General features: G+C 59.8%; 1 protein-coding gene across 4 annotated transcripts; it reads right to left on the bottom strand.

Annotated features, from left to right (window-relative positions):
- Positions 1-4,749: 4,749 nt before the first annotated feature.
- LOC102937211 (protein S100-A2) lies at positions 4,750-22,688 on the bottom strand. Of its 4 annotated transcripts, none has more exons than XM_043535465.1 (3): positions 22,593-22,688; positions 5,400-5,556; positions 4,750-4,992 (listed from the first exon to the last, which is right to left on the bottom strand). In XM_043535465.1, exons 2-3 carry the CDS (start codon positions 5,538-5,540, stop codon positions 4,828-4,830), a joined length of 306 nt encoding a protein of 101 aa, XP_043391400.1. In that variant the 5' UTR covers positions 5,541-5,556; positions 22,593-22,688; the 3' UTR covers positions 4,750-4,827. The 4 variants fall into 4 exon arrangements, with proteins under 4 accessions (XP_043391400.1, XP_007067869.2, XP_027685840.2 ...); XM_007067807.4 differs by lacking the exon at positions 22,593-22,688 and adding an exon at positions 7,161-7,319; XM_027830039.3 differs by lacking the exon at positions 22,593-22,688 and adding an exon at positions 7,066-7,125.
- Between the last annotated feature and the right edge of the window lie 1,525 nt (positions 22,689-24,213).

Raw genomic sequence — 24,213 nt, 5'->3', positions numbered from 1 at the left:
GGAGCCACCAGCTGGTTGCTCTGAGCAGCCGGGGGAATGGCAGAGGTCACGGGAGACAAGATGGAGGCTGCAGGGATCAAAGGGATGAGGCTGGCCACAGACACCACCCTGCTCTTTCCAAAGCTCTTCTCATCTCCCACCCCCAGGGGCAGGTGGGTCCGAGCTGCCCACCCGCGGGTTAAAATACACCGCTCCTAGAGTGGTCCCGGGCCAGGCCAGTCAGTGCTTTGGCAGGGCGGCTGCTGAGTAAATCCCCATTTGCCTTGAAAATGACGCGCCCGGCGCTGGGAGCCAGCCGGAGAGACAGACTGAGCGACCACCCAAAGGCACATGGCAAGGGGTGCGGCGGCTCCCTGCCCTCCTTCCCCTCCTCTGCCAGGGCTTCCCCATTCCCCCTCTCCCCTGCAGTCTATGCACCACCCTCTGCTGCTGCACACGTGGGCAGACGCGGAGGCCCATCGCGCCAGAAACCTCCACCATCATCGCTTCCTGGGAGCCACAGCCCCACAGCTGGAACATCGGAGCAACCTCTGGAGCCAAGCCCAACCCCTCTGGGAAAGATGGCAGCATTTAGGATCAAAACTCACCAACACGAACAAAGAGGTTCAGGGTCCAGGAGAGCCAAGCGTGAGCAGGCGTGTAGGGTGGGTAGGAGCCAGCCTGTATTTACAGCCGTCCTGAAGCCACCAGCTTTACCAGCTCCCGGTTCAGACTCAGATGGGCTCTCCCAGGCATCGGTGTTAATATCGCAGGCAGGTCTGGGAAATGGCCCCGAGCCAGATCCACCCAAGAGTTGCATCAAATTGCCTTCAAATCCATGCCCTGAGCCGCACTTGTTGGAGCAGCGTCCCGGACAGTTTTGAAATCCAGGCTGGGCGTCTGTCTAAACGCTCTGCTCTGGGAATTATGGGGGGGCAGCCCTCCATCCCGTGTTATCCCAGAGGTCAGACAAGATCTCCACAATGGTCCCCTCTGGCCATCTGTGACTCCATGAATCCCTCGGCCCAAGGAGCTCCCGAGAGGGTCCTGGACTCCTTTATTTACTGTGTAAAAGCTCTTCTCTCCCTTCCCCTCCATTCAAATCCTTTCTCTCCCTCTAGCGGGGAGGAGGGAATCGAACCTGTGTCTCCCATATCCCACTTGAGTGCTCTTGCCACAGGGCAAAAAGTTATAAGATGGGCCCAGGCTGCTGCGCCTCCAGCCCACTTCTGAACAGGACCTGACCGAGGCGGTGCGCCCGGAGCCCGCCTACCAGCTCAGGCCCCGCACACAACTGGGACAGCCAACCACCTGTCTGCTCCCGGTCCATGGGCCTTTCTGGGCGTGGGCGCCCAGACTCCTAGACAGAGGCGGTGGGGCTGGGGTCCAGAGGCAGTAACGTAGGTGCCCGGGTAGATTTAGGTGCCTACAAGGCTCAGCGGGAGTTTTGTGGATCACAGTGGAGCCAAGACTTGGATTTAGGCCCCTAAACCTGAAACTTGCATGCCTAAGCACCTTCCTGACCCCACTTTCTGTGCCTCGTTTCGGGGGTGACCAGCACTTCCCTGCTGCCCAGGGGGGTGCGGATAAACACATCGACCACTGTGAGATACAACAAACGGCCTGTTCCAAGTGTCGTATGCCACTCATTCTGCAACAGGGCAACGGAAGAGCCCACGACTATATTCCTGTATAACAAAGCTCACCGGGGCAGTGATGGTTTTGTTTCTGGTGTTTACCCCCAAGGATTTGTAAACTTGTTAAAACTTCCCAGATAAATAGTTTCAAAAACTTGTGAGATGTTCAGCTACTCTGGTAACAGCAGGCAGACACTGGGAAGCTAAGAGAGACATTATCGCGATACGGAAAAAGCTCATTGGCGATTTCTGAGCTTTCTACATCTTTTGAGGCCGGTTCAGGGCTGCATAATGAAGTGTCATTAAACCTTCAGAGGCTTGGTGTAATACCGGGAGAACGCAGGGCCATGAAACTACCCCCTCCCTTGGCAAACAAAAAATAACATCAAATAAAATCCCTAGCTCTTTAAATAATGCATCATAAATAAACAGAAAACCAGCACAAATTCCTGCCGCTGTGTACAGCCCTCTCTGGAAACGTAGCTGCTTCTCGCACTAGGAGAGGATCTTGTCTGCAGTTTTACCTTTAAATAATTGATTTAAAGATCACTTTAGCAGAGCAACTCTCTCCCCCCCTCCCCCCCCCCCCAGTTTGAATCTGGTCTCCCAATTAAGAAGTATGTTAAATCTGTTGTCAATTTCCTTCCCTGATGTGGGAAGCTGATTGGTCCCCCCAGGGGAGTGGACAGGCCAGCTGTGTTATAAAAGACCAGCTCAGGGGGTAGGGAAAGGCAGGGAGAAATCTGAGTATTTTCAGAGCTGGGGAAGTTGTGGCAAAAGTGAGAAGGGCTGGCTTTGTTTGTGGTTTAGGCCTTTATTAATAGCCTGGGCGGATGTCTCTGGGGTGCAGCATTTCAATGAAGGACTTTAAAGCTGGTTCTCTCACTGCATGCAGGATCTTGCTCGAGGTAGATGAGTGAATTTACCATGGACCTAGGACCATGGTAAATTACTCTGGTTTTCAGCTGAGGCTGGGCATTGGCAGGTGGGGACAGGGGAGCTTGGCTAATTCAGAGCAGGCAGCCCCATAGGGCAGGACTGAAGGAAGGGGGGTGGTCAGTTTCCCATCTTGTAGGAGATTTAAATGATCAACTGACTTATGGGGGGGGCCTCCTTTTTCCTTTGTGGGGGGGTTGCTAATGTTGGAAGAGGAGGTCCTAGGCACCGGGTGGAGCCTGTAACTTAGCCCCTTTGCAATCAGGGCACCTGACGCTGCGCAGGGCCTTAACCAGGACTCAATTTGCAATGAAAGAGGCACCGGGGCTCTGACCCGCCAGGCCCAGAGGCGCCGGGGCTTAGGTCTGGCACAAATTAAGCACCAGACTTAACTGTTTTGAAGGCTCTTCTCCTGAAATAAAAGCCCCTCTCGGCAGCTCTGCGGAGCCGGACTTTCTCTCTGCTTCTGCTTTTCTTGTTCTCGCTGGGCACCCATACGCACGGGGGCTGCAGGGAGTGTGCAGGCTGAGCCCTGAGTAGCTCGTGAGCTGAATGATGGGCTGGATAGACAAGGCTGTAACAGATCCCAGGGGGGAGGGGAAGGCGATGGGTTATGGCTATACAGTGAGGCAGATGTTTGCCAGGGGCAGCTTATCCCTGGAGCTCCGTTCCCTACATGTCATCTTCACCTTCCATCCCTAGATTCCGCCCCCCATGTCCTCTTCCCATCCTCGGGTTCCCGGCAGGTTTCAGCAGCAGGTGCATGTCCCCTCCCCTAAAAGGCCCTTGGCACTTCTTCCCAGCTTTCTCGCCTTCTCGCCCCTCCTCAGTGCAGCGCGGCTCCGGTCCCAGCTCTGATGCTGCGGAAGGGGGGGCGTGTTTGGAGAACTCGGATCCATTCCAGCACTCGGAGAGAGTAGGGTCTAGTGGTTATTACAGCAAGGGACCAGTGGTCAAGAAAACTAAGTTCCTGGCTCTGTATAATAATAACTCCACCAAGCCAGAGAGGGGGGCTCGTGGTCTGAAGTCTGGAACCCTCGCTCTCTGTGCAGGCTCCCCCTGCTGAGATCAATCAGCGAGTCCCACCTAGCACAATCAGGAAAATGCTCTGCCTGTTCGCCATGGCTCGTAAAAGCCCAGGCTCAATTGTGCGGCGCGGGGGGGTTGCTGCCAGTGGCGCTGTGTGTCCTGCAGCACTCAGAGCTCCCCGGGGGGTGAAGGGTGTTGTGTAGAGCAATAGGTTCCCTACCCCTGGCTGGGGCGGGTCGGAATTGGGCAGTGTCCCTCCAGCGCTGCTCACCATGTTCTGCAAACGGCCCCAGCACCCAACAGAGCAGCCGGGGGGACGCGGAGCTCGGCCTTGTGAGTTCCTGGGCCCGGCTGCATCCCCGGGGCAGCAAAGACGCAGGGAAGGTCCAACGCCAGCCCGGGGCTGGAGTCTGAAGCTGGCCGCATTCAGAGTGGGAATAAGGGGTACGTTTTTCAGAGAGAGAGTAATTACCCAGAGGGGCGATTTCCTAAGGGGCGGAGGCCGGGGCTGGGGGGGTGATTCTCCATCACTGGCAATTTAAGAATCCTGAGGGGATGTTTTCCAAACCGCTCTGCTCTAGGAGTTCTGTGGGGACGTTCTGTGGCTGGAGCTACGCAGGAAGTGGTTTCACAGACCAGAGGATCACAGCCGTCCCTTCTGGCCTTGGCATCAATGAATCTATGGCCCCCGCCAAGCAAAGCCCCAGCCTAACCCCAGGCAAGCAGGCGCCTACTCCCCCCACGTGTCTGCGAAACCAAGCCAGTCGCCCATTCGTGGGGCCGGGCTCAGGTTCCCAGCGGGGCTGGGGGAGGCGGGTTCAGGGGGGTTGGCACCGGCTGTTCTAGCCAGGTCCCAATACCCTGCCCGTCACTGGGGTATCTGAGTGCCTGCTGGGAAGGGAGGGAGTGTGAGGATCCCTGGCGTGTGAGATCCCTGTGAGTCGGATCAGACTTGGATTTTCTGCCCAGCACATGGTTTAACCCCCTCCTTTTTCCTCCTGCCACGCAGGTTTCATGGGCATGGCGGGCTGTTTGCCGGAAGGCCCTGGGTTGCATCTCTGTGTCAGCAGCCTCTGGGTCAGGCGGGAAGCCAGGGGCGTCATGAGGGGGAAAGGGAAGCCTACTGGGGCCCGATCCCAGCCCCTGCTCACAAGACACAAGGGAAACCTCTGGCTGAAGCATCTTTACTGTGCACTGACCCCAACACGCGCGTACACACACAGCGGCCAGGCAGGCAGCTCCAGGTTCAGATCTTCCGGTTCCTCTCGTCGGCACACTCCCGGAAGAACTCATTGCACAGCTCGGCGGTGAGGGCCAGGAACACCGCGTACTCCTGGAAATCCAGCTCCTCGTCCCCGTTGGCATCCAGATTCCCCATCAGCTTCTTCAGGTCACTTTCGTCCACCTGGTCCTGCAGCAGGGGGAGGAGAGAAACACGGGCGCCGAATGCAAAACCTGAGCAGCTAGGCCTCCGGACCCTGGTCAAATATGAAGCCGGGCTCCATGGGCTGATAGATGGGGAGGAGGAAGGATCGTGTCGAGGTTACAGCACAGAGCTGGGAGCCAGGACTCCTGGGTTCTATTCCAGGCTCTATCTCTGACCTGCTGCATGCTCTTAAGGAAGTCACTGCCCCAACTCAGTTTCCCCATATCATACTTCCTTTGTGAAGAGCTATGGATCTACATGCCACATCAGCTGTGACTGTTGTTACCTGGGAGCCACATTGGCTGCTTGACGCCTGTCAGCTCTGAGAGCGTCAGGCGGAGCCTCCGTGGTCCAGCCCTGGAGTCCCCCCACCTGCATTTCTCTCAACTTACCCCGACAAAGCTGGGCAGCTCCGTGAGGAGCAACTCCTTCATCTCCGCCTTGCTGAGCTTGTACCTGTCCCCCTCCTTGCCGGAATACTTGTGAAAGGTGCCCACCAGCACCGCGAGGGCCTGTTCCAGCGGGGACGCCATCCCGCCGCCGGCAGATCTGAAAGGGGGCAGAAAAGAGCTACCGGAATGATGTAAAACCCGCCTTGTAGTGCGAGCTGAATGGCCCTCCGTCCCTTTAGCCAAGAGCTGGTTCGGAGGTGAGGTGATCCCGCTCTGCGAGTACACGCGTGGGGAAGAGATTTCTGAGAGCAGGCGGGCACTGCTTTAATACAACAAGGCATCACAGGATCCAATGGCTGGAGCCGAAGCTCGATACATTCAGCCTAGAAATACGGCACAAACTTTTAACCCACTATGATGGGGTCTCTGTCCCCTGGAGTCACTGAATCAAGACTGGGTGCCTGTCTCAAACCGCAGCTGAAGCTCAGCCAGCAGTGCTGGGCTGGATGCCGAAATCCCTGTGCGAGGTTGTGGGGCCGCGTGATCCAGGACTAGCTGGTCCCTTCTGGCCAGAGAATCTATGACTCTACGGACCGCAGAGTGCAGGGCTTGGGGGAGAGGCCGTGGCGCTGCATGGGGGGGGGGCTGACTCTCCAGCCTCCCCCCACAAGGTCTCACCTTGCAGCACCCCCACTGTGCTCTGGGGCACGTTGATGGAGCAAAAGCTACATTATCTGGTGACCTTGCCGTGACTGGTTTTTTTCCCTACCCCTCTGCCGGGAAATCGACTAAAAATGTGGCATGCCAGGATCGTAGCCTCCGGAACGAGACAGACAGAGGGAGGCAAAGCCCAGCCCCTCATGTACAACCCTGTCCTGGGGGGCCGGGCCTGCGACTGACGGATACCAGAGCAGATCTGGCTTTTCCTAGTGCTCTGACAGCGTTTGTCCTGCCCGTCGAGTCTCATTGAACTGAATTCTCTGGGGCTGGCTCCGTGGTTATGGGTTCTTCCCACTGCGGTGGTGCCTAGCAGCTTGGGCCCTGCACGGGTTTAATCTCACTCCTGCTATTACGGCAGTGGGTCCTGCACAACCCGCGGGATCCCAGTCCTGCGCAGGGCTCTGCCTGGCAGTCAGGGCCCCATGGCTGAGCTAGGGCCCCATGGCAAGGCTCGGCGCTCAGTCCCTGCTCCGCACAGGGAGAGCGCAAAGTAGCAATGGGACTGGAAAAATCTGTGTAATTCCCCGGCCTGCTTCATGCCTTCATTAGCAGAGCGGCGTCCCCCAGCGCCCCTGGGAAGGAGAGGCCCGTGGGGAAGCAGAATGGTGAAAGACAGGCTCTGGGTTACGCAACAAGTCAGTGGCAAAGCAGGGATTAGAACCCAGGCCTCCTGGTTCAGGCTGCCCCACTGTGCCTCTTTCTACGGGCCAGCGCCGGGTGTGAGAGATGCAGGCGTGGCTTTCTGCTGCACACACACAAGGAAGCAGAGCTTGAGCTGATGGGTCAGAACCATCCCCAGCCCAATGGCCACACCCCTCCCCCTTTGAACTCCGCCACGGGCTCCGGGGCGCGGCTGTGTAGCCCCTGTCTGCAGCTCTGGGCCCAGCCCCGGTGTCCCGTCCGGAGTGGGTTTTGCACAGTTGGACCCAGCCTTCTCACTCTGCACCTGCCAGGGAGTCCCAACGCCTCTCAAAGTGCCATCTGCAGCCGACTACGAAGCAAGGCTGTGCAATGAAACCAAATAATCCCCAGAAAACTTACCAAGCCAAGCGGAAAGGGGATCCAAGCAGCGAGGGAGGGGAATGAAGGCAGGGGAAATGCGGCTCTATACCCAATAGGATGCAGCCTGCTTTCTCCAGCAGCTCTGGGAAGAGCCGACCTGTAAGAACCTGAATTCCCCTTCGAAGACACCCTCCCCCCCGGCCAGCCTGCAGCCTCCCTGCTCTCATGCCTCCTGCTGGCTCTGCCAGCTGCATTTCAATCTTCAGCACCCAGCGTCTCTATTTCAATTGTGTCCTGTCCCTGGGAAGGGAAGCTGGGTGGCTTGGACGGGGTTAATTAATGTCCATCGGGTGCTTTGGAGCTGGATAAATGCTGCAAGTCATTTGTGGTTTGGATCGAGAATTGTCAGCGGAAAATGCAGGGATAAAGCCTCACTCGGGGGTGGATCCTCCCCCCCCAACTGACTCCCAGGCCTAGCAAGACCCCCGGGTATCACCCCACAAAATTAAAGGCATTTTCCCCTTTGGGCTCTGTGGCTGTTGTTTAAACCATGAATATTAACAGCAGCTTTTCCTGTTAACCTGCACAGACCTGCCGCCCACTAACGAGACCCTGGGCGTGCGAGCTGAGACCTGTCTAGCAGGTATTGCAGAGCTGAGGCGCACCTGGGTAACTGCAGCCACACTCACACACCTGAGCACAGACCCAGCCATGTGAGCGCGGCTGCTCCATGTGCCAGGAGCTCGGGCGCAAAACGTTACGGGGCAGGAATTCAGACCAACCCCAGAATCGATTCCCAGAATAATCAGTTGCACAAATACAGAATGGGAAATGGACTGCCGAGCCAGGGGTATTGCAGAAAAGGATCTGGGGGTTATAGTGGGTCTCAGGCTATGAATCCACATGATACCATTGCAAAGAAAGTGCGCGTCACTCCGGGCTGGACCAGCAGGAGTGTTATAAGCGGGACATAGGAAGTAATTCTTCCGCTCTTCTGAGCGCTGATCGGGCCTCACCCGGAGCGGTGTCCAGTTCTGAACACAGCTTCAGGGAAGGTGAGGGCACGCTGGAGAAAGCCCAGAGGAGAGTGTCTAGAAAACACGGCCTACAAGGAACATTGGGTTTGTTTCGTGTAGAGAAGAGAAGACTGAGTGGGGAACAGAACGGTCTTCACACATGTAAAGGGTTGTTATAAAGAGGAGGGTGATAAATTGTTCTCCTGAACCACTAGGGCCAGGACTAGAAGTAACGGGTTGAAATTGAAGCAAGGGAGACTTAGATCAGACATTAGGAAAAACAGCCTGTCAGGGTCGTTAAGCGCTGGAACTAATTACTGAAGGAGGCTGTGGAATCTCTGTCACTGGAGGGTTTTAGGAGCAGGTTGGACAAACTCCTGTCAGGGATGGTCTAGATAACACTTAGTCCTGCCTGAGTGCAGGGGACTGGACTAGACGACCTCACGAGGCCCCTTCCAGCCCGACATTTCTATGATTCCCGCCTCTTCAGCCTCTGAGATTCTCCCGGGGGGTCTAGTCCCTCTAGTGGCTTAGGGGACGCCTCCTCTCCAAGCCTTCATCTGCTTCCCTGCTGCAAACAGCCCTGGCCTTGGGTCCCACATCAGCCCTCAGAGTTTCAGCATCTTGGAAATGGCAGATCCAGGGGTCACTCTGGTCACTTCAGTCACTCACCCTCTCAGCATGGCCCGGATGCCCGCCTTATGGGCAGGGTTGCCCCATGGGTTCATGTCCGCCTGCCTTGGGCCCCCTGCTCTAAATCGTGGCTCCGGGAGGGGTCAATGTGTGTATTAACCGACCCTCGGTGTGAGCGAAGCTACGGGTGAATGAAGAAACTCAAAGCCCTGCATGAGCCTGCCGCTTCTGCTCTCTCGATACAGATCATGTGGAAGCGAAACGACCCGGCTTGTCGGTGGAAGGCGACCTCCAAACATTAGTCCCGAGGCTTACTGCACAGCGGGAAAGTGCTCGGCTTCTCCACGGGAGAGGGCGGCACAGGAACCTACAGGGAACTGACCAGTGCAGGGAGGCTTTAGCCACATGGCTATGCGGCTGACCGGGGCCTCAGGACCCACCGAGAATGCAGCCCAGCTTGGGGGATTCGAGATTATCCTTCCAAGCTGGCCTTGTACAGCCCTTCACTGCTCGTGCGCGTGGGCCACCAAAGCTCAGGCCCCGCGAGCTTTGCAAGCCGAGTCGGCCCCAGATTGGGCCATATGGTTCGAGTTACCGGCGTGCCGAGGCTCCACTCAGAGCACGCAGAGCCAAGCGTGTGGGGTCCTTTTTTTTTTCCTTTTCTGCTTGCGTCACTCGGAAACGGCTCAAAGTTTCCAAAACAATCGCCCCCGGGCTGGGATGCAGCATGGGAAATCCTAGCCCGAAAGGAATTGGCAGGGGGAATTGATGAGTAATTTTAAAAGGCTAATTAGCCAGGAGGTTAGACCTGAACCTTCTCTACCATGGCCACTGCTCCCTTCCCTCGTTATCAGATGGATTCTGAAAGGCTCAGATGAGACTCTGGGATCACAGAGCCCTGGAGACCAGCACAGAAAATCTTGGCGTAAGCATCTTTAGAAAGACTTTTATTGAAAGCCCGGGTGACTACACTGGAAACAAGGGGGCCACGGGGGGGGCTAAGGCACGGGAATCCCGGCCCCGCAGGCGTCTGGGGTCATTTCTTATGCAGCTGCTTCTGGCAATGATCCTTGAAGAAGGAAGCCCATGGCCACGCAGGCTAAGAAGCAGGCGAACTCCTGGAAATCCACCTCGTTGTCCTTGTTGACATCCAGGTCATTCATGATCTTCTGGAATTCAGCGTCGTCCATTTGCTTCTGTGAGAAGCAGGGGGAGAGACGCCGGGTGAGCTCAGCGGCCTGCTTCGACGTGGAGTCCCTGCCACCGCCAGGCTGCCCATCGGATGCTCAGCCGGTCAGTGGTAGAGCATCCCAATATCCTGGCTATCTCCCTCCCTCCCCCTAACCACTCGCTTGGGTGGGTCAGCTGCTGGGCATGTCTTGTCTAGGAGCATGGCAGCCTGGATCAGACCGGCCAGTATCCCGCCTCCGACGGTGGCTGGCACCAGCAGCTTCACAAGAGGGTGCAGGAAACCCCCAGCTGGCCGATCTGGGACAATCCACCCAAAAGGCTACGTTTTACAGTCTAACTAGTGTAAGTCCGGAAGCACATGGTTCGCTAGCCCTTCCAAAATATTCACCATCATGAATTGATTGTAGTCTAGTTAAACTAGGAGCACGTTGGCTCTGGGACCATCACTCATGTCTGGGCAGCACCCAACACAACGAGCCCCTGATCTGGTGGAGACCTTGGGGTGTTATCACCCTCCAAACATTAAATCATGGTACATCTTCACGTAACCCGTGCTAACCGTGTTTGGCTCTTTGTCCCCCTTTAGTGGTGCACCACACCTGGAAGGCTGAGTCTGCTACTGCCTCTGGGTTAATGGCCTTAGTCTGAATCTGGGAGCATGAGCTGAAAGTCCCCAGGCTCTGTTCCCACACATGACCAGTGCGGGGGCCTTGTTAATCGCAGACTAGGGGGCCCAGCTCTTCACGTGGGAGTGCGTCTGGCATTTCTGGAGATCTCACTGAATAGTTCTGCTTGCGGGAAAAGACCAACCTTTATGGCAATTTGGAAAGCATCGTAATTTGATTAGTCCTTGAAACAGGCGGATTTTGTGTATTGAATGTCTTCCCATGGAGCTTTCTTATTATTATTATTATTGAAATTTTCTTTTTGTTTTTTAAATTTGGTCATTTTTGAAAATGCAAATTGTTTTATTTCCAAAATCAAGGGGATTTCTTTTGGGGGGGAGGGATTTCCAAAAATTAACATTTTGACAATGAAAAAAAGTCCTTTTATAATAAAAAAAAAACCATTGTTTAAACTGACCAATCAGAGTTGGAAAGGAAGGAAGGAAGGAAGGAAGATCAGTACATTTTTGTGAAAATGTCGGGTTCTGAAAGATGGTCAGGTTTCACCATAAATACTAGTTCAACCAAAAACTTGTGACCATTTTGATTCTTTCCCCTAATATTCACCCTGACTATTTCTTCTCTTAATTTCTTCCTGCTGCAATTGTCTGTCGATCTCCCTGAGGGCTTTGTAGTGGCAGTATCTGGGCACTTTGCACATGAAATAGGACAATAGCATGGTCCTTCGTGGCATCTGCGGCTTCTCTTCCCATTCAAGTTACTCTTCTATGTGCCACGCTAAGGGCAGACGGGACTATGACCATCTGGCCTGGCCTCCTGCATAACCACAGACCTCTACGCAGAGGAGAGTGGACCAGAGCCCACCTCTCCATCTGGAGACTAGAGCACAAGGCAGATGGAGCCTTGAGCCTTAGATCAACCCACCACTGGTAAATAATTCCTCCCTGCTCCTTGATTGACACCCTTCATGGACAGGTGGCACATTCCCCCGGCCCCTTTGAGACATCACCCAACACGTCTCAGCTTTTCAGTCTTTCCCTGCACTGCGGCACTTATCCTCTCGAAGCTCGGAAGCTCCTTGGTCAGCAGCTCCTTGAGCTCAGCCTTGCTGAGTTTGAATTTGTCGCCTTGCTTTGCCGAGTACTTGTGGAAGGTCGAGACCATCACGGCCAGAGACTGCTCCAGGGGACCTGCCATCATGCGCGTGAACCTGAGAAGCAGAAGCAGGAGGCGAGGCTTAGAGCCGGGGAGGGGAGCGAAGGGAAGGTGGTGACAATGGGAACAGAGTTGTCCTCATGTGCTGACTGCCCCTTGCCCAGGCTCACAGAATAGGAGGGAAGATGGTGCCGGGGGTGTCTCAAACTAGCTCCAGCATCTTGGAAAGGGATTTGCACCACTGGATGCAATGTCCTCCATGACAGAGAGGAATGGCCACAGCTGGAGCCCGTCTCCGACTCAGTGCTGGGGAAGGGCCTTTGCAGCTGGCGAGGGATTGGCCCAGCTGAGCACAGCTGTACGTTCTGGAGCGAGATCTCCACAGCTGACGAGGGGCCTGGCAGCACAGCTGGAGACAACATCTGGGTGAAGGCTGCAGCAGGGAGTAACACGCAGCTCTGGCCTAAATCTAGAGCCCTCTGCCCAAGTGGCCATCGATAGGGAGCCCCGGGGGGAGCAGCTTACTGAGATCAGTGCAGGGGCTGGCCACCAAGGAGCAGAGATGCTGGTGCACAGCGGGAACTTGCCATTTATACTCTCCGAGCCCTGCCACCCAAATCCCCTGCAGCTTTCACAACAGCCAGTAACACGGGATCTCATCCCACGGCAACCTCCTCCCAACCAGCCCTGATCTGCAGCTAGTGAGTAAAGGAGATTCGCTCCCTGCCAGTGTCACCCACGCCCCGGTTTTGCCTAACGAGCCATGTGATCTCATTACCAGGGGTGGCTGGCTTTTCACTCAGGTCATTGGGCCCCTGTGCTGACAGGTGAGGATGTGGAATTGACCGGGCTGAGACTCAAGCTGACACTTGGGCACAGTCTCCGGGAAGGCCGAGGTCAGCTTGGGCCAGCCAGTGCCTTCCTTACCCTCCCTCCCTCGCTAGTCACCGACCCGCCACGGGGGCAGGGGAAGGAGGGTCTAGCAGACGGGGTCTAACCTGGGACGTGGGACACCCGGGCTCAGTTCCCTGGGCTGCCACAGACTCTGTGGGTGACCTTGGACCAGTCTCTGCTCCTCCCTGTGCCTTAATTCCCCGTCTGCAAAATAGTGGGGGAGGGGGGTTTCTCTACATCAGAGAGTAAAATCCCCGGGTGACTGTGAGGGGCCCGGCTGGCGTGGCGGGAAGGGGCCGGGAGAGTCGATTAGCCACAAAGTGACCTTCCCTCCCCCATCGCTCTGGCTGCGGTTTCCCCTTTAGGCCCGTAGAAGGCTGCGGGGGAGCAAGAGCCCAGCTTGTCTCCGATCACAGCTTCGGTTCAGGCCCGGCTTGCCAGCTCGCTGGGGTCAGAAACGGGTCGAGCTGCCATGCTGCAGGAGACCACGTGGTTTGCCCAGTGTGGCTTCTTCCGGCAAGCGCAGCCCCGGCTCCGAAGGCCTCCTGGAGCGTCTGCAGACAGGGCAGGATGTGCAGCTGGTGTCCCTGGGCCTGACTAGAACAGGACTCGCCCCAGCGTTTCGCGGCAGGCCAGGTGATCCCCCGCCGGCGCTGAGGCCTGCAGGGAGCTCGTTAGCTGCGGCTGACAGACGAGGCCGTGGTTACAGGCAAAGGAGCCGGATCCCACTGGCCCGGGGGACTCTCCCCAGCACAGAGAGCTCCCAGCAGCCCAGACAGGCAGGCAAGGTCTCCACCATCAGTGCGCTGGGGCTGTCGGATCGGACGTGGGGACCCCCCGCTCAAATATCGCACCCGGGGCAGATGGGGGGCGCTACCGCCCCAGTCTCCTGGTCGCAGCCCCTCTTGTCACCTGTCACCAGGGAGGAACGTGGCCCGACATGTGAGCAGCACTTCAAACAGCCCCTCTCAAATGTCACGGGCTCCGCAGAATGGGGCTAATTCTGCTTGCTCTTAAAGGCGCAGCTAGCCCCCAGTTCCCGGGCCCCTGGCAGGCTGGGTGACAGGGCTGGGGTGCCCTGGGGCAGCTGTGCCCTGTTTGCTGCTGATTCCAGTCGCTTGGATCCGGGAGCAGCAGTGTTTGCTGGGCTGGGTGGCTGTATTGTCAGCCGAGCTCCCATTCCTGTTTACCCAGCCCCACAATAGCAAGAGGCTGTTTGATTAGAAGGTGGCAGCCGCCTGGATCCTGAAACGTGAGCTGGCGCTCCACAGTTCTGCCACAGGGCAGGGCTTGGGGGCTGAGTCATGGCCGGGGCGTCTCTGGGGCAGGTCAGGTGATGGTTCGAGGGCTGGGCCCACGGTCGCTTTCTTTCTCACCTCTCTGACACTGGTTTGAAGCCAACTTATGCTGGGTAGCGAGCTGAGCTAATTCCTCGTGGTGTCCTGTCAGAGCCTGGGAAACCCCTTCAAGGATCAGTGTTTCCTAGATTTTCAGAGCAGAAGGAACCATGAGCCCATCTAACGCACCGCCCCAGCCAGAGCATTTCACCCGCTCGCCCAGGTACTCAACTCCGATCTCTGCCAGAGAGGCCAACAGCCTGGATCTGGCCTCAAGCAATGGAAACTCTCCATCCCTGCCCACGGGAGCTAGTTCCAGCCGTGAATCCCCCCGGCTGTTAAAACCTGGTGCCTTGTTCCGAAATGACATTTAGGAACCTTTGTGCCACCTTCTCCACTTGGCTCATGGGCCCTTTAGTACCTGGCGTTTTCTTTAGATCCTGTGGTCAGCTAAACAGCTGGAACTCCTCCCGTCTCTCACTTCCAGGCATTTTTTCCAAGCTCTCAACTCAGGGGGCTTGGCGCTGGACAAAGCAGACAGCCCTTGCTCCAGAGAGCTGACGAGCTCGGTTTCACCCCAGGCCGGTTCTGAGCGACACGGGCCCGGGTAACAAAAGCCACCCTCGCGGTCGGGGCATCTCACGAAGAGTTGGTGGTTTTCCCCAGAAAGACCCGGCTCCCGCAGTCCGATCACTACAGCAGCAGCTCGTGTCTCGCTGTAAAACGATCCATAACTTTCTAGCTTGAGTCATTTGCAGCGAACGGGTGGGAAACGCGACCCTGAAAGGCGCAGAAGCCCCCAGGCGAATAAACAGAGCCCGAGCTTATTATTTTGTGAAATCTCACGAGCGCAGGGTGGACGACTGGCCTTCAGAGAGAGAGGCCACCAGACAGACGGTCTGGCCTGGGGCTGGGGAGAGCTAGCCAGGGCATCGCACTCGTGTTAAAGAGAGGGCTTGGGACGGCAGCGGTGATGTGCAGCAGCCATCAGCCCTGAAATTCACTAGACGTGAAATCCCCCCTTAATGCAAAGGCTTAGGCATGGCTTCCGCCCAAGCTGCTCCTGACTCCAGGCCCTTGTACGGGGGCAAGGGGGGGGGCGGGGCGGTGCAATCATCTTCACCTCACCGTGACTCTGGAGGCCGGGGGCACGGAGTGGGCAGGAATTTGCATGCTTGGTTTGTATGCTCCAGTGGTGGTTTGATTTCACAGGGATGGGGCGGGAAGCCACAAAAATTGCAATTTGCATCCAAGCTGGGTGTGCTCGGGGCGGGTTATGCTGTCGGTGTGCTGGGTGAAATTCACCCCTGGACATGGGCAGTGGGGGCGGGGTGGGGGCCAGGAGTACCACAGGGGCCCTGTTTCAGCCCTTCCTGGGGGGTCTGCTTGGCAGAGAGGCGGAAGCTGGGATCCGCACAGCACCTTGGCTTTGCAGCTACGTGAGGGGGCTGGAATCTCACGCTGCTCTGCAGGGAGCCTGGCGCTTACACCGGGGACGTGGGGCCAGATGGCATCGTAGGGACTGACCCAGTGCAGTAAGTTCTCCTCCAGACGTCCAGTCCCGACAGCAAACACTGCCTCTGTGCCCAACGGCACCCCCCTCCACTCTCACACAGCACTGGGAAGGGGACGGGGGACCGGGACATCAGAAATGGCCTCCGCTGGGGAGTTCCCAGCAGGATCTGCACCTTCCCAAGGCGCAGGGGTGGCTGGGTCACAGGTCCTGGTTCTGCCAATTGCAAAGTGTGGGGAGCCCTTCTCTAGCTTACATGTAAACGGGAGGTGCCCCTGGCAGCCCGGCCATGCCCCGCCCTCCTCCCCCCAGCCTTCCTCTCTGATGCTGATCCCCGCACCAGTGCTGCCGAGCTGCACAAATAGCTCCCAGATGCTTTGCATGACAGGCTCTGGGTCTGGGTGTGGTGCCCCCTGCCCCCAGCTGCTCCCGCATGCCACCTGGGCCCTGGCGCCCCCATGCAGTCTCCTTCCCTTTCATCCTGGGGGTAACAACCGACTCCCGCCCAATGGGACCCAGAGATCCCATCGCTAGAGCTGCGTTCCCTCGCACGCACACGGCGCTGGGGGCTTTTCGTTCAAATCCAGGCGGAGACGCTTCCTCCCAGAGCCTCGGCAATCTCTGCTCCCCACCCAGGGGATGCGCTTGTGTGGCTGGGACAAATCCTGCGGTTTAAATCGGCCCCCGGACACATGACCAGCTGCCCCCCACACACACTGCGTTCCGCATGCAGCCAGGGTCGGCCACCGGCCCCCAGCACCTGCCCCTGCCTTCTGCACACCCAGCATTCACAGGGGACGGAGCAGGGGGCCTAGCTTCGAGCCCCTGCACTTCTCAACCCTGCTGAGCCCTGCGGCAAGGCAACTGACGGCCCTCAGGACCGAGGCCGCTAGCCACAGGACACAAACCACCCCTGCCATAATGGGGCCGGCTAAGTGAGAGGGGAGCCTGGGAGCACGGCAGACGAGGTGCCCAGGGGTTATGGCTCTGGACAGGACGCTCCCCCTGTGGCTGGTGTATTGAGAGTGTGAGCGCTATGGGGCAGGGCCTGTCTCCCTCTAGACCCCAGCACAACAGGGCCTCAGGCTCTAGCCGCCATGAGACTGCGACCAAGAGGGTCAGTTCCAACCTGTCCCCCATAGGGCTCAATTCCCACTCTTCCCTTCCCTGCCCAGACCCATTTCATTCAGGCCACCAAACTGGCAACAAAGCCCCGGCCCGGGCCCCCCAACCCAGGAGCAAAGTCGAGAGAGCTCCGAGGAGCGGAGACTCAGGCTCGTGGTCGTTACCGCCCTGGGCTGGATTTGAACCCGTGGCCTAGAGGCAACTGGCTCTTCTCTGCTGTAAGCAGCAGCACTGGGAGCCTCTGTGCCCCTCAGCGAGCACGGCTGCTCTGAGAGCAAACAGGAAGGGCACGGCGGTACCCCGCAGGGGGCTGAGAAAAGCCAGCCAGGTTATCCTAGCTGCACAGACCTGGCCTCCGGGCCGTGCCCTGCACCGCGGGACTCCACGAACACAGCTGCCCGCAGCATGTGCCAGTGAGCTCCTGGCCTCTGCGGCCACGACGTGGGCTCCTGGCCTCTGCCCGGGCCAGGGCGGCTGGGAAGGAAACGCCGGGAGGTCAGGACTCGTGAATTCCCCTGGCGCGGACGGAGGGGCTCGCAGGGGGGAAGGGCTGTGGGAGCCCGGAGTCCGGGGCAGGAGCGAACGAGGGTGACCTGCAGCAGGCACATCACCGAGGCAGGTCAACTGCGGTGCAGCCACGGCGTGATGAGCCGTGCGACTGGGGTGCGATGAGCCGTGCGACTGCCGTGCTTACACATTGTGCTCTCCTAAGCGCTTTAAGCCACGCTAGCTGGCCCAGCCCGAGCCTGCCAGCTCCTGCCCCCCACCCCACGCACACCTCCTTTTGCCCGGTGCACTGAGGTTCCCACGGCAGGCGGGTGAGCGACACTACTTTGCACTAGGGCGTGGGAAGCAGCGAGCGCCCTGGCTTCCGCTGCATCCTACCCATCCTCCCCCTGGGCTGTTGGGGTGCAGGGTGGCTCCAGCTCAGCCCAAAAGCAGGCACAAGAGGGGGGCCCCAATCAACAAGACCCCAGGTTAACCTCCCCGGGCCCTGTCCATGAGCCGTGTCCCCACTCAGAGCTGCTCCAGGCAGCAGAAACTGCGTCGGGGAAGGCTCTCGCTTTTACAGGGGCCAGAGGGGGACGGAGGGTGCTGGATGGGCAGAGAGAGGAGGACGCAGGGCATGAGCCAGCTGGCAGGAGCGGTCCTTGCAGCCGCGGCAGGGAGGTGGTGCCGGGATGGAGAGGGAGGCTGGAGAAGACAGAAGGGGGCTCCCCTAAAGGAGGGGACTGCAGAGACGCAGACTCTTGCGCCAAGCACAGCCAGAGAAGTGGTGGGGTGCTGGAGGGGTTTGAAAACCCAGGGCCTTCCAGGGCCAAAGCGCCGACCCAATATTAGCTGTGTGGGTCTCTCCGGGGGCTCCCCCATTGCAAACGCCTCCCCCTCAGCCAACACCCAGCTCCCAGCCTCTCTGGCATCTCCCCCCATGTGCCAGGACGCGGTGCCCCGGGGGGGCGGGGGACTCTCACTCCCTGGGCTCCCAGCAGCTCTGAGCCGCTGAGGCTGTCTGCCCCCCTAGGGTGCCCCTGCCCTAGTGCTGGGTGAGAGAGCAAGTGCTTGTGTGTGTGTGCACACGTGTGCACCGATCTGGCAGGACTATAGCAGGCTCCATTCTCCTGTATGCAACCCCCCCCCCCGCCCCTGCCCCCGCCACGCACAACACCACATCACCTAGCTCCTGCACGCAACACACGGGGGATCCACAACACACGCCCCACAAAGAGCCTGCGGTGCGGACACACAGAGAGCCACACGCATGAAACACGCCACGGCCACGCAACCCCGTCTGCCCTTTGTCTCCCACCGCCGGGTCCCGTGCCGGCCGGGGGCTCTGGCGCTGTCTCGTGGCTCCGGGCGCTTTGTGCTGAGCGATGGTCCCTGGGGCGTGGGGTGATAAACCCAGCTCGGGAGCACATTGCTCACAGCACCGGCCCGGATGCCTGGGTCCCACTGAGAAGGCAGGGGGAGGTGTCTCCTGCGACTCTTACAAATGGTGTCTCACAACCGTGGGGGCTGGTTGGTGGAACCCGTCACCCAGCAGGGGGAGCAGTTCCCCCTTCATTGCCCCCCCCCCCGAAAAAGGGGTGGGTTGGTAGGGAAAGGTAGCCCACCCTGCCCGATGTATCACGTACTGCGTAGGATCCTGGCAAGGTGCAGCTGGATGGGACCTGGAGAGGTCACCAGCCCCCAGTGCTGAGACAGGGCCAGGTGAGCCCAGCCCAGCCCTCACGGTGGCTTGTCTGGCCCAGTCTCGGAAACCTCCAGGGCCGGGGCCCCTCGGCCGCCTGCTCCATAGCGAAATGGAGCTTTTCCGAGGTCTGACCTCCGTCCCCCGGGCTGCAGGTGCAGCCCCTGCCCCTGGTGCTACCTGCAGGGCACGGGCCCGGCTCACTGGAGCAGCCCTGCCCGGGCTTAGACTGGTCTCAGGTCCCCCCCAGCCTGCCGAGGACTTTTACCTCCTCTCCGAGGTCAGGTGTGAGCATTTCTGGGGTCTGGGGGGCCACCCGCCCCCCTTGGCACCAGCCCCAGCAGTGTCACCGTCCAAGCTGCCCCCACGGCTCAGACCCTCCGTCCCGCCTGGTGTGTGCTGGATCCCCTGCCCCTCCTCCCTGGTCTGCTGGACCCCCCGCATCCCCCCCCCACCCCCAGAGCCCGCCATGAGTACTGGATCCCCCCGCCATCACGCTGGATCCCCTGCCCCTCCTCCCTGGTCTGCCCTCCCCATGCCGTGTGCCCTGGGTCCCCTGCCCTGCCCTCCCCCTCTGCTGTGTGCTCAATTTCCCCCCGCCCCCCCAGTGCTGTGTGCTGGATTTCCCCCCCCCCCGTGCTGTATCCCCCCCCAGTGCTGTGTGCTGGATTTCCCCCCCCATGCTAGATTCCCCGCCCCCAGTGCTGTGTGCTGGATTTCCCCCCCCCCCCCCCGGTGCTGTATCCCCCCCAGTGCTGTGTGCTGGATTTCCGCCCCCCGTGCTGTATTCCCCCCCCAAGTGCTGTGTGCTGGATTTCCCCGCCCCCTGTGCTGTGTGCTGGATTTCCCCGCCCCCTGTGCTGGATTCCCACCCCTTGCTGTGCTGGATTCCCCCCCCCCAGTGCTGCTCCCCCCCCCAGTGCTGTGTGCCTGATTTCCCCCCCCCCCGCTGTATTCCCCCCCCCCCCAGTGCTGTGTGCTGGATTCCCCCTCCCAGTGCTGTGTGCTGGATTTCCCCCCCCCCGTGCTGTATTCCCCCCCCAGTGCTGTGTGCTGCTCCCCCCCTCACAAGTGCTGTGTGTCTGATTCTCCCCCCCTTGCTGTATGCTGGATTCCACCCCCCGGTGCTAGATTCCCCCCCCCCATTGCTGTGTGCCTGATTTCACCCCCCCAGTGCTGTATCCCCCCCCAGCGCTGGATTCCCCCTCCCCCCCCCAGCGCCCAGCCAGGCCGCTGGGCTCAGTTAGCAGCAGAAGTCGTGGCCCCTGCCCCGGCCTTGTGGTTTCCCAGGCAGATTCCAGGGCAGTGACTCAGCCGCCCTGGCCCCGCTGCCAGGAGAGGGGCCGTGCCGTGCCCAGCCCCCTCGCTCTCTGCACGGCCAGCCCCGCCCCCCCCCCCCAGCTCATGAGTGCCCACGGGGCATCGGGGCTGGGGGCGAGCGGGTGCCCACGGACGCGCCTGGAGGGTAGCGGGTGCAGCTGTGCCAGGGCCCTGTGGGGAGGGCTGGGGGCTGCTGCTCTGTGCAAGGGCCCTGTGGCGGGGGGGATAGGGGACAACTGGGGGGGCAGCGTCTGCACCCCAGGGGCAGCTCAGGCCCTGGCTCTAGCCCAGGCAGCCTGCGATCTGCTCCCCCCACACCTCCCCCACCAGTGGAAAATCCCCAGCAGGAGAGCCAGGCTCGCCCAGGCCCCCGGCCAGCACCGCGGGCGGGGCCCCAACCCGGGCCGGAAGCCGGGGCTGCTGCTCTCCCCGCTGGGCTCTGAGACAGGAGATCCGGGAACCCCCCCACCCAGGGAGGGCCCAATCCCCCCAGCCAGATCCAGGATCGGCTTCCTGCACACACACACACACACACACACCCCGGGCCCGATTTCTGGCAGCCTCAGACACACACACACACACACACACCGGGCCTGATTTCTGGCAGCCTCACACACACACACACGCACGCACCCCCGGGCCCGATTTCTGGCAGCCTCACACACACACACACACCCCGGGCCCGATTTCTGGCAGCCTCACACACACACACACACCCCGGGCCCGATTTCTGGCAGCCTCACACACACACACACACACACACACACCCCGGGCCTGATTTCTGCCAGCCTCACACACACACACACACACACACACCGGGCCTGATTTCTGGCAGCCTCACACACACACCCACACCCCTGGGCCCAATTTCTGGCAGCCTCAGCACAGAGACCGAGGGCTGCCTTGGGTCCCCTCTTGCTGCCAGAGAGAGGGGCCCTGCAGGGCTGGGCCGAGGTGCACGGGTCGTACTTATGGGGGGCACAGCTAGACTCACAGGTCGGGCTGGAGGGGCACTGGCCGAGCTGGGGGGAGCGCAGGGCTGGGCTAGCAGGAGGCTGTGGGTCAGGATGGAGGGGCACGGCAGAGCTGGGGGAGTGCAGGGCTGGGCTAGCAGGAGGCTGTGGGTCAGGATGGAGGGGCACGGCAGAGCTGGGGGAGCCCAGGGCTGGGCTAGCAGGGGGTGCAGGGCGATTAGCATGTATCCCGCCCCATGCAGCCAACTCGCGCTCCTGGGGGGAGGAACCATTGTAGTGCTGAGGCCTGGGGTCCAGGCAGGCACCTGGGGCTGGGGAGACAAAGGCCCCGCTGTCCCTCCGAGCCGCCTTTCGGGGAGGATTTTCCCCCAAGGAGGGAAGTGCGATGGCAGGAAAAGCCCTTGGATTTGGGTCTCTGGGGAGCCAGACACGCAGGACGGGAGGGGGCCCCGGCTGGATCCGGGCAGGGCCACCGGGCCAGATCCAGGAGCACGGGGCAGATTTTCCTGCCCCAGAGCCTCTGGCAGCGAGAGGCCAAGTCGGGTTCTCCACGTGCGCCAATGGGATGCAAAGGGAAATCCATCCCCCTGCCAGGGCACCCCCTGTGGGCAGGGCACCAGCACTGGGGGCCGCCGCAGACCCCCGTCCCTGTGTGCGTATGAATCCCCCCACGGGTCCGCGCTGCAGTGGGCTGCAGACACATGAGGCACCGAATTAGGGGCTCAGTCGGGGGCGCCGCGCTGCGGGAGGCATCGTCTTTCAGATGAGCTTTACAATGGACGTCCTGCCCCCTCCTGCTCATCCCCGGTCTTTGGCTCTGTTCCCAAGAGCTGGGTTCTGAACCCCGGTGTCCTGGCCACGTCCCAGCTCCGCTCAGTCCATTCTGCCCCGCAGCCCTGCCTGCAGCGTCAGCTGGACGCCATCCCCTGCGCTGAGCCCTGGCCTGGACTCTCGCGCGGTGTTGCTCTGGGCCTGTCAAACAGCTGCCCCTGCCCTGCCCTCCCCAGAGGTGGCTGCATTGCAGCAGTGAAGAGTAAAACTGATTAACGACATAGATGTGGCTGCCCCTTTGCAAAGCCCTTTGTGTTCTCGCTGGGCCTGGGGGGCTGCAGAATCAGCCGACCGGTGCCCCCCGTCTGCGGCAGGGCTCACACGTCACCCCTTGCCTCAGCACCTCGCTCGCACCGAAAGTCTCTGTGTCACTTAGCCGGTGCTTTTCCCAGCTCTGGTTTCACACGCAGACAATTTGGGGCGGATCCTCCAGCCGCTGAAGTCAGGGGAAGCTGGGACGCTGCCGTCACTGGCAGCAGGGTGGGGCCCATTCCCCCAGGGGAATGTAAGAAAAGAAAATGGGGGTGTCCCACCCATACCTCTGGAGCTCTGGCCCCTGATACACCCCCCCCAAACACACCCACCCAAACACCCCCCAAGATCTTTGCCCTCCACACCCCTGGTGCTTTGACCCCACTACAGGCCCCCCACACACACACACGCACCTGGGGCGCTGCCCAGCAGCCAGGAGTTCCCATTTGCACTGGGCTTTCGTGTCTTTTTTCTCTCAAAGACGCCCCGGAGTAGCCAGATGAGTCACCTGGCCCCGCCCTGGGCACCTGCCTTCACTTGGCTCTGAGCCGGTTTGCAGTGTGTGGGAGGAGGCAAGCAGGAGGGAGGGTGTGGCTGTGTCATCTGCCCCCTGTCTGGGGGGCAGCTTCCCAGGCACCGGACGGAGGGGGGCACAGGGGAGGTGCCCATCAGGCTCTGGTTATCCAGGGTGAAATTGGGGGTGTCGTGCAAGTGCTGGGGGGGTGAGCCCACTGGGTGGGGTTTGCAACAAAGGAACTGTCAACCCCAGATGGGATTAAAGCAACAACGGAGCCTGCAAACAGACCCTCCCCTGTGTTGCCCCTCAATCCTTCCCCGTAGCCCCCCACGATCCCAAGGGATTAAAGCTTTTCAGCCAGTTTTTCCACTGAGGCCTGAGGGGACAACTGCAGGGACACCCCGCTCTGCTCTCGGGGTGAGATCCTGGCACCCCAGCTGGGGGCAGGTGGGCTATGTGGGACCAACCGAGATTTGAACTCAGCTTGCTGGAGTCCACCGCGCCGTACACCACGGGGACAGACAAACACCCGGGAACAGCCAGCCCCCCCAGAGCTAGGCGTTCGCCCACCTCCCACCCTGAGCATCCCTCGCCCCAGCCCAGCAGATGAAGAGCAAACAGAGACGTTTAATGCCCAGTGCTTGGGGAGAAGGACGAGAAGCCGGATACGAGTCAGCGGTGTGCCCTCGCTGCCAAGAAGGCCAACGGCATATTGGGCCGCATTAGTAGGAGCATTGCCAGCAGATCGAGGGAAGTGATTATTCCCCTCTATTCGGCACTGGTAAGGCCACACCTGGAGTGTTGTTGTCACGGAGTCCCCGGGCGATGCTCTGGACCTGCTCCCTACGAAGCCAGTCAGGACTCTAGGGGAGTCTCCTCTCTGGGAGCAGCCTGTCTGCAGGACACACAGCTCACCCGGCTCCACCTCCCTGGGTCTGACCTCGGAGCATTCAGCATCCTCTGCCCCTCCGTGCGCTTCCCACAGCGAGTCCGCCCAGGTGGGGTCCTGGGGAAGCCAGAGGGTCCTGCCCCCCAACTCCGCAGTCAGACGGGACTCTCAGCCAGCCAGTAAAACAGAAGGTTTATTAGACAACAGGGACATGGTCTAACACAGAGCTTATAGCTGCAGAGAACAGGACCCTCAGCCGGGTCCATTTTGGGGGGCAGTGAGCCAGACAACCCCGTCTGCCCTTCACTCCATGTCTCCAGCCAGCCCCAAACTGAAAAACCCTCCAGCCCCTCCTCCTCTGAGCTTTGTCCCTTTCCCGGGCCAGGAGGTCACCGGATTCCTTTGTTCTCCAACCCTTTAGCTCTCACCTTGCAGGGGGGAAGGGCCCAGGCCATCAGCTGCCAGGAAAGAAGGTGTCGGCCATTCTCTGTGTCCAGACCCCTGCACACCCCTGCCCTCTAGGGCTCTGCAATGATCATACACCCTTATCCCACCCCCTAGATACTTAAGAACTGCCTAGGGGAAACTGAGGCACCCCCACACTATTCAGAGGAAACATTAAGAACAG

The sequence above is a fragment of the Chelonia mydas genome, chromosome 24 (assembly GCF_015237465.2).
Source record: "Chelonia mydas isolate rCheMyd1 chromosome 24, rCheMyd1.pri.v2, whole genome shotgun sequence".
Lineage (NCBI taxonomy): Eukaryota > Metazoa > Chordata > Testudines > Cheloniidae > Chelonia > Chelonia mydas.
The sequence above is the reverse complement of the archived record's forward strand: the minus strand, read 5'-3'. Positions and strand labels throughout refer to the sequence as shown.

What these genes read in the sequence shown, in the direction of transcription:
- LOC102937211 (XM_043535465.1), bottom strand. Translation starts at nt 5,540, where the DNA reads ATGGCGTCCCCGCTGGAACAGGCCCTCGCGGTGCTGGTGGGCACCTTT. An exon ending in AGCTGCCCAGCTTTGTCGGG is followed by an intron (nt 4,993 to 5,399) that starts GTAAGTTGAGAG and finishes CCCCTGCTGCAG; the next exon opens with GACCAGGTGGACGAAAGTGA.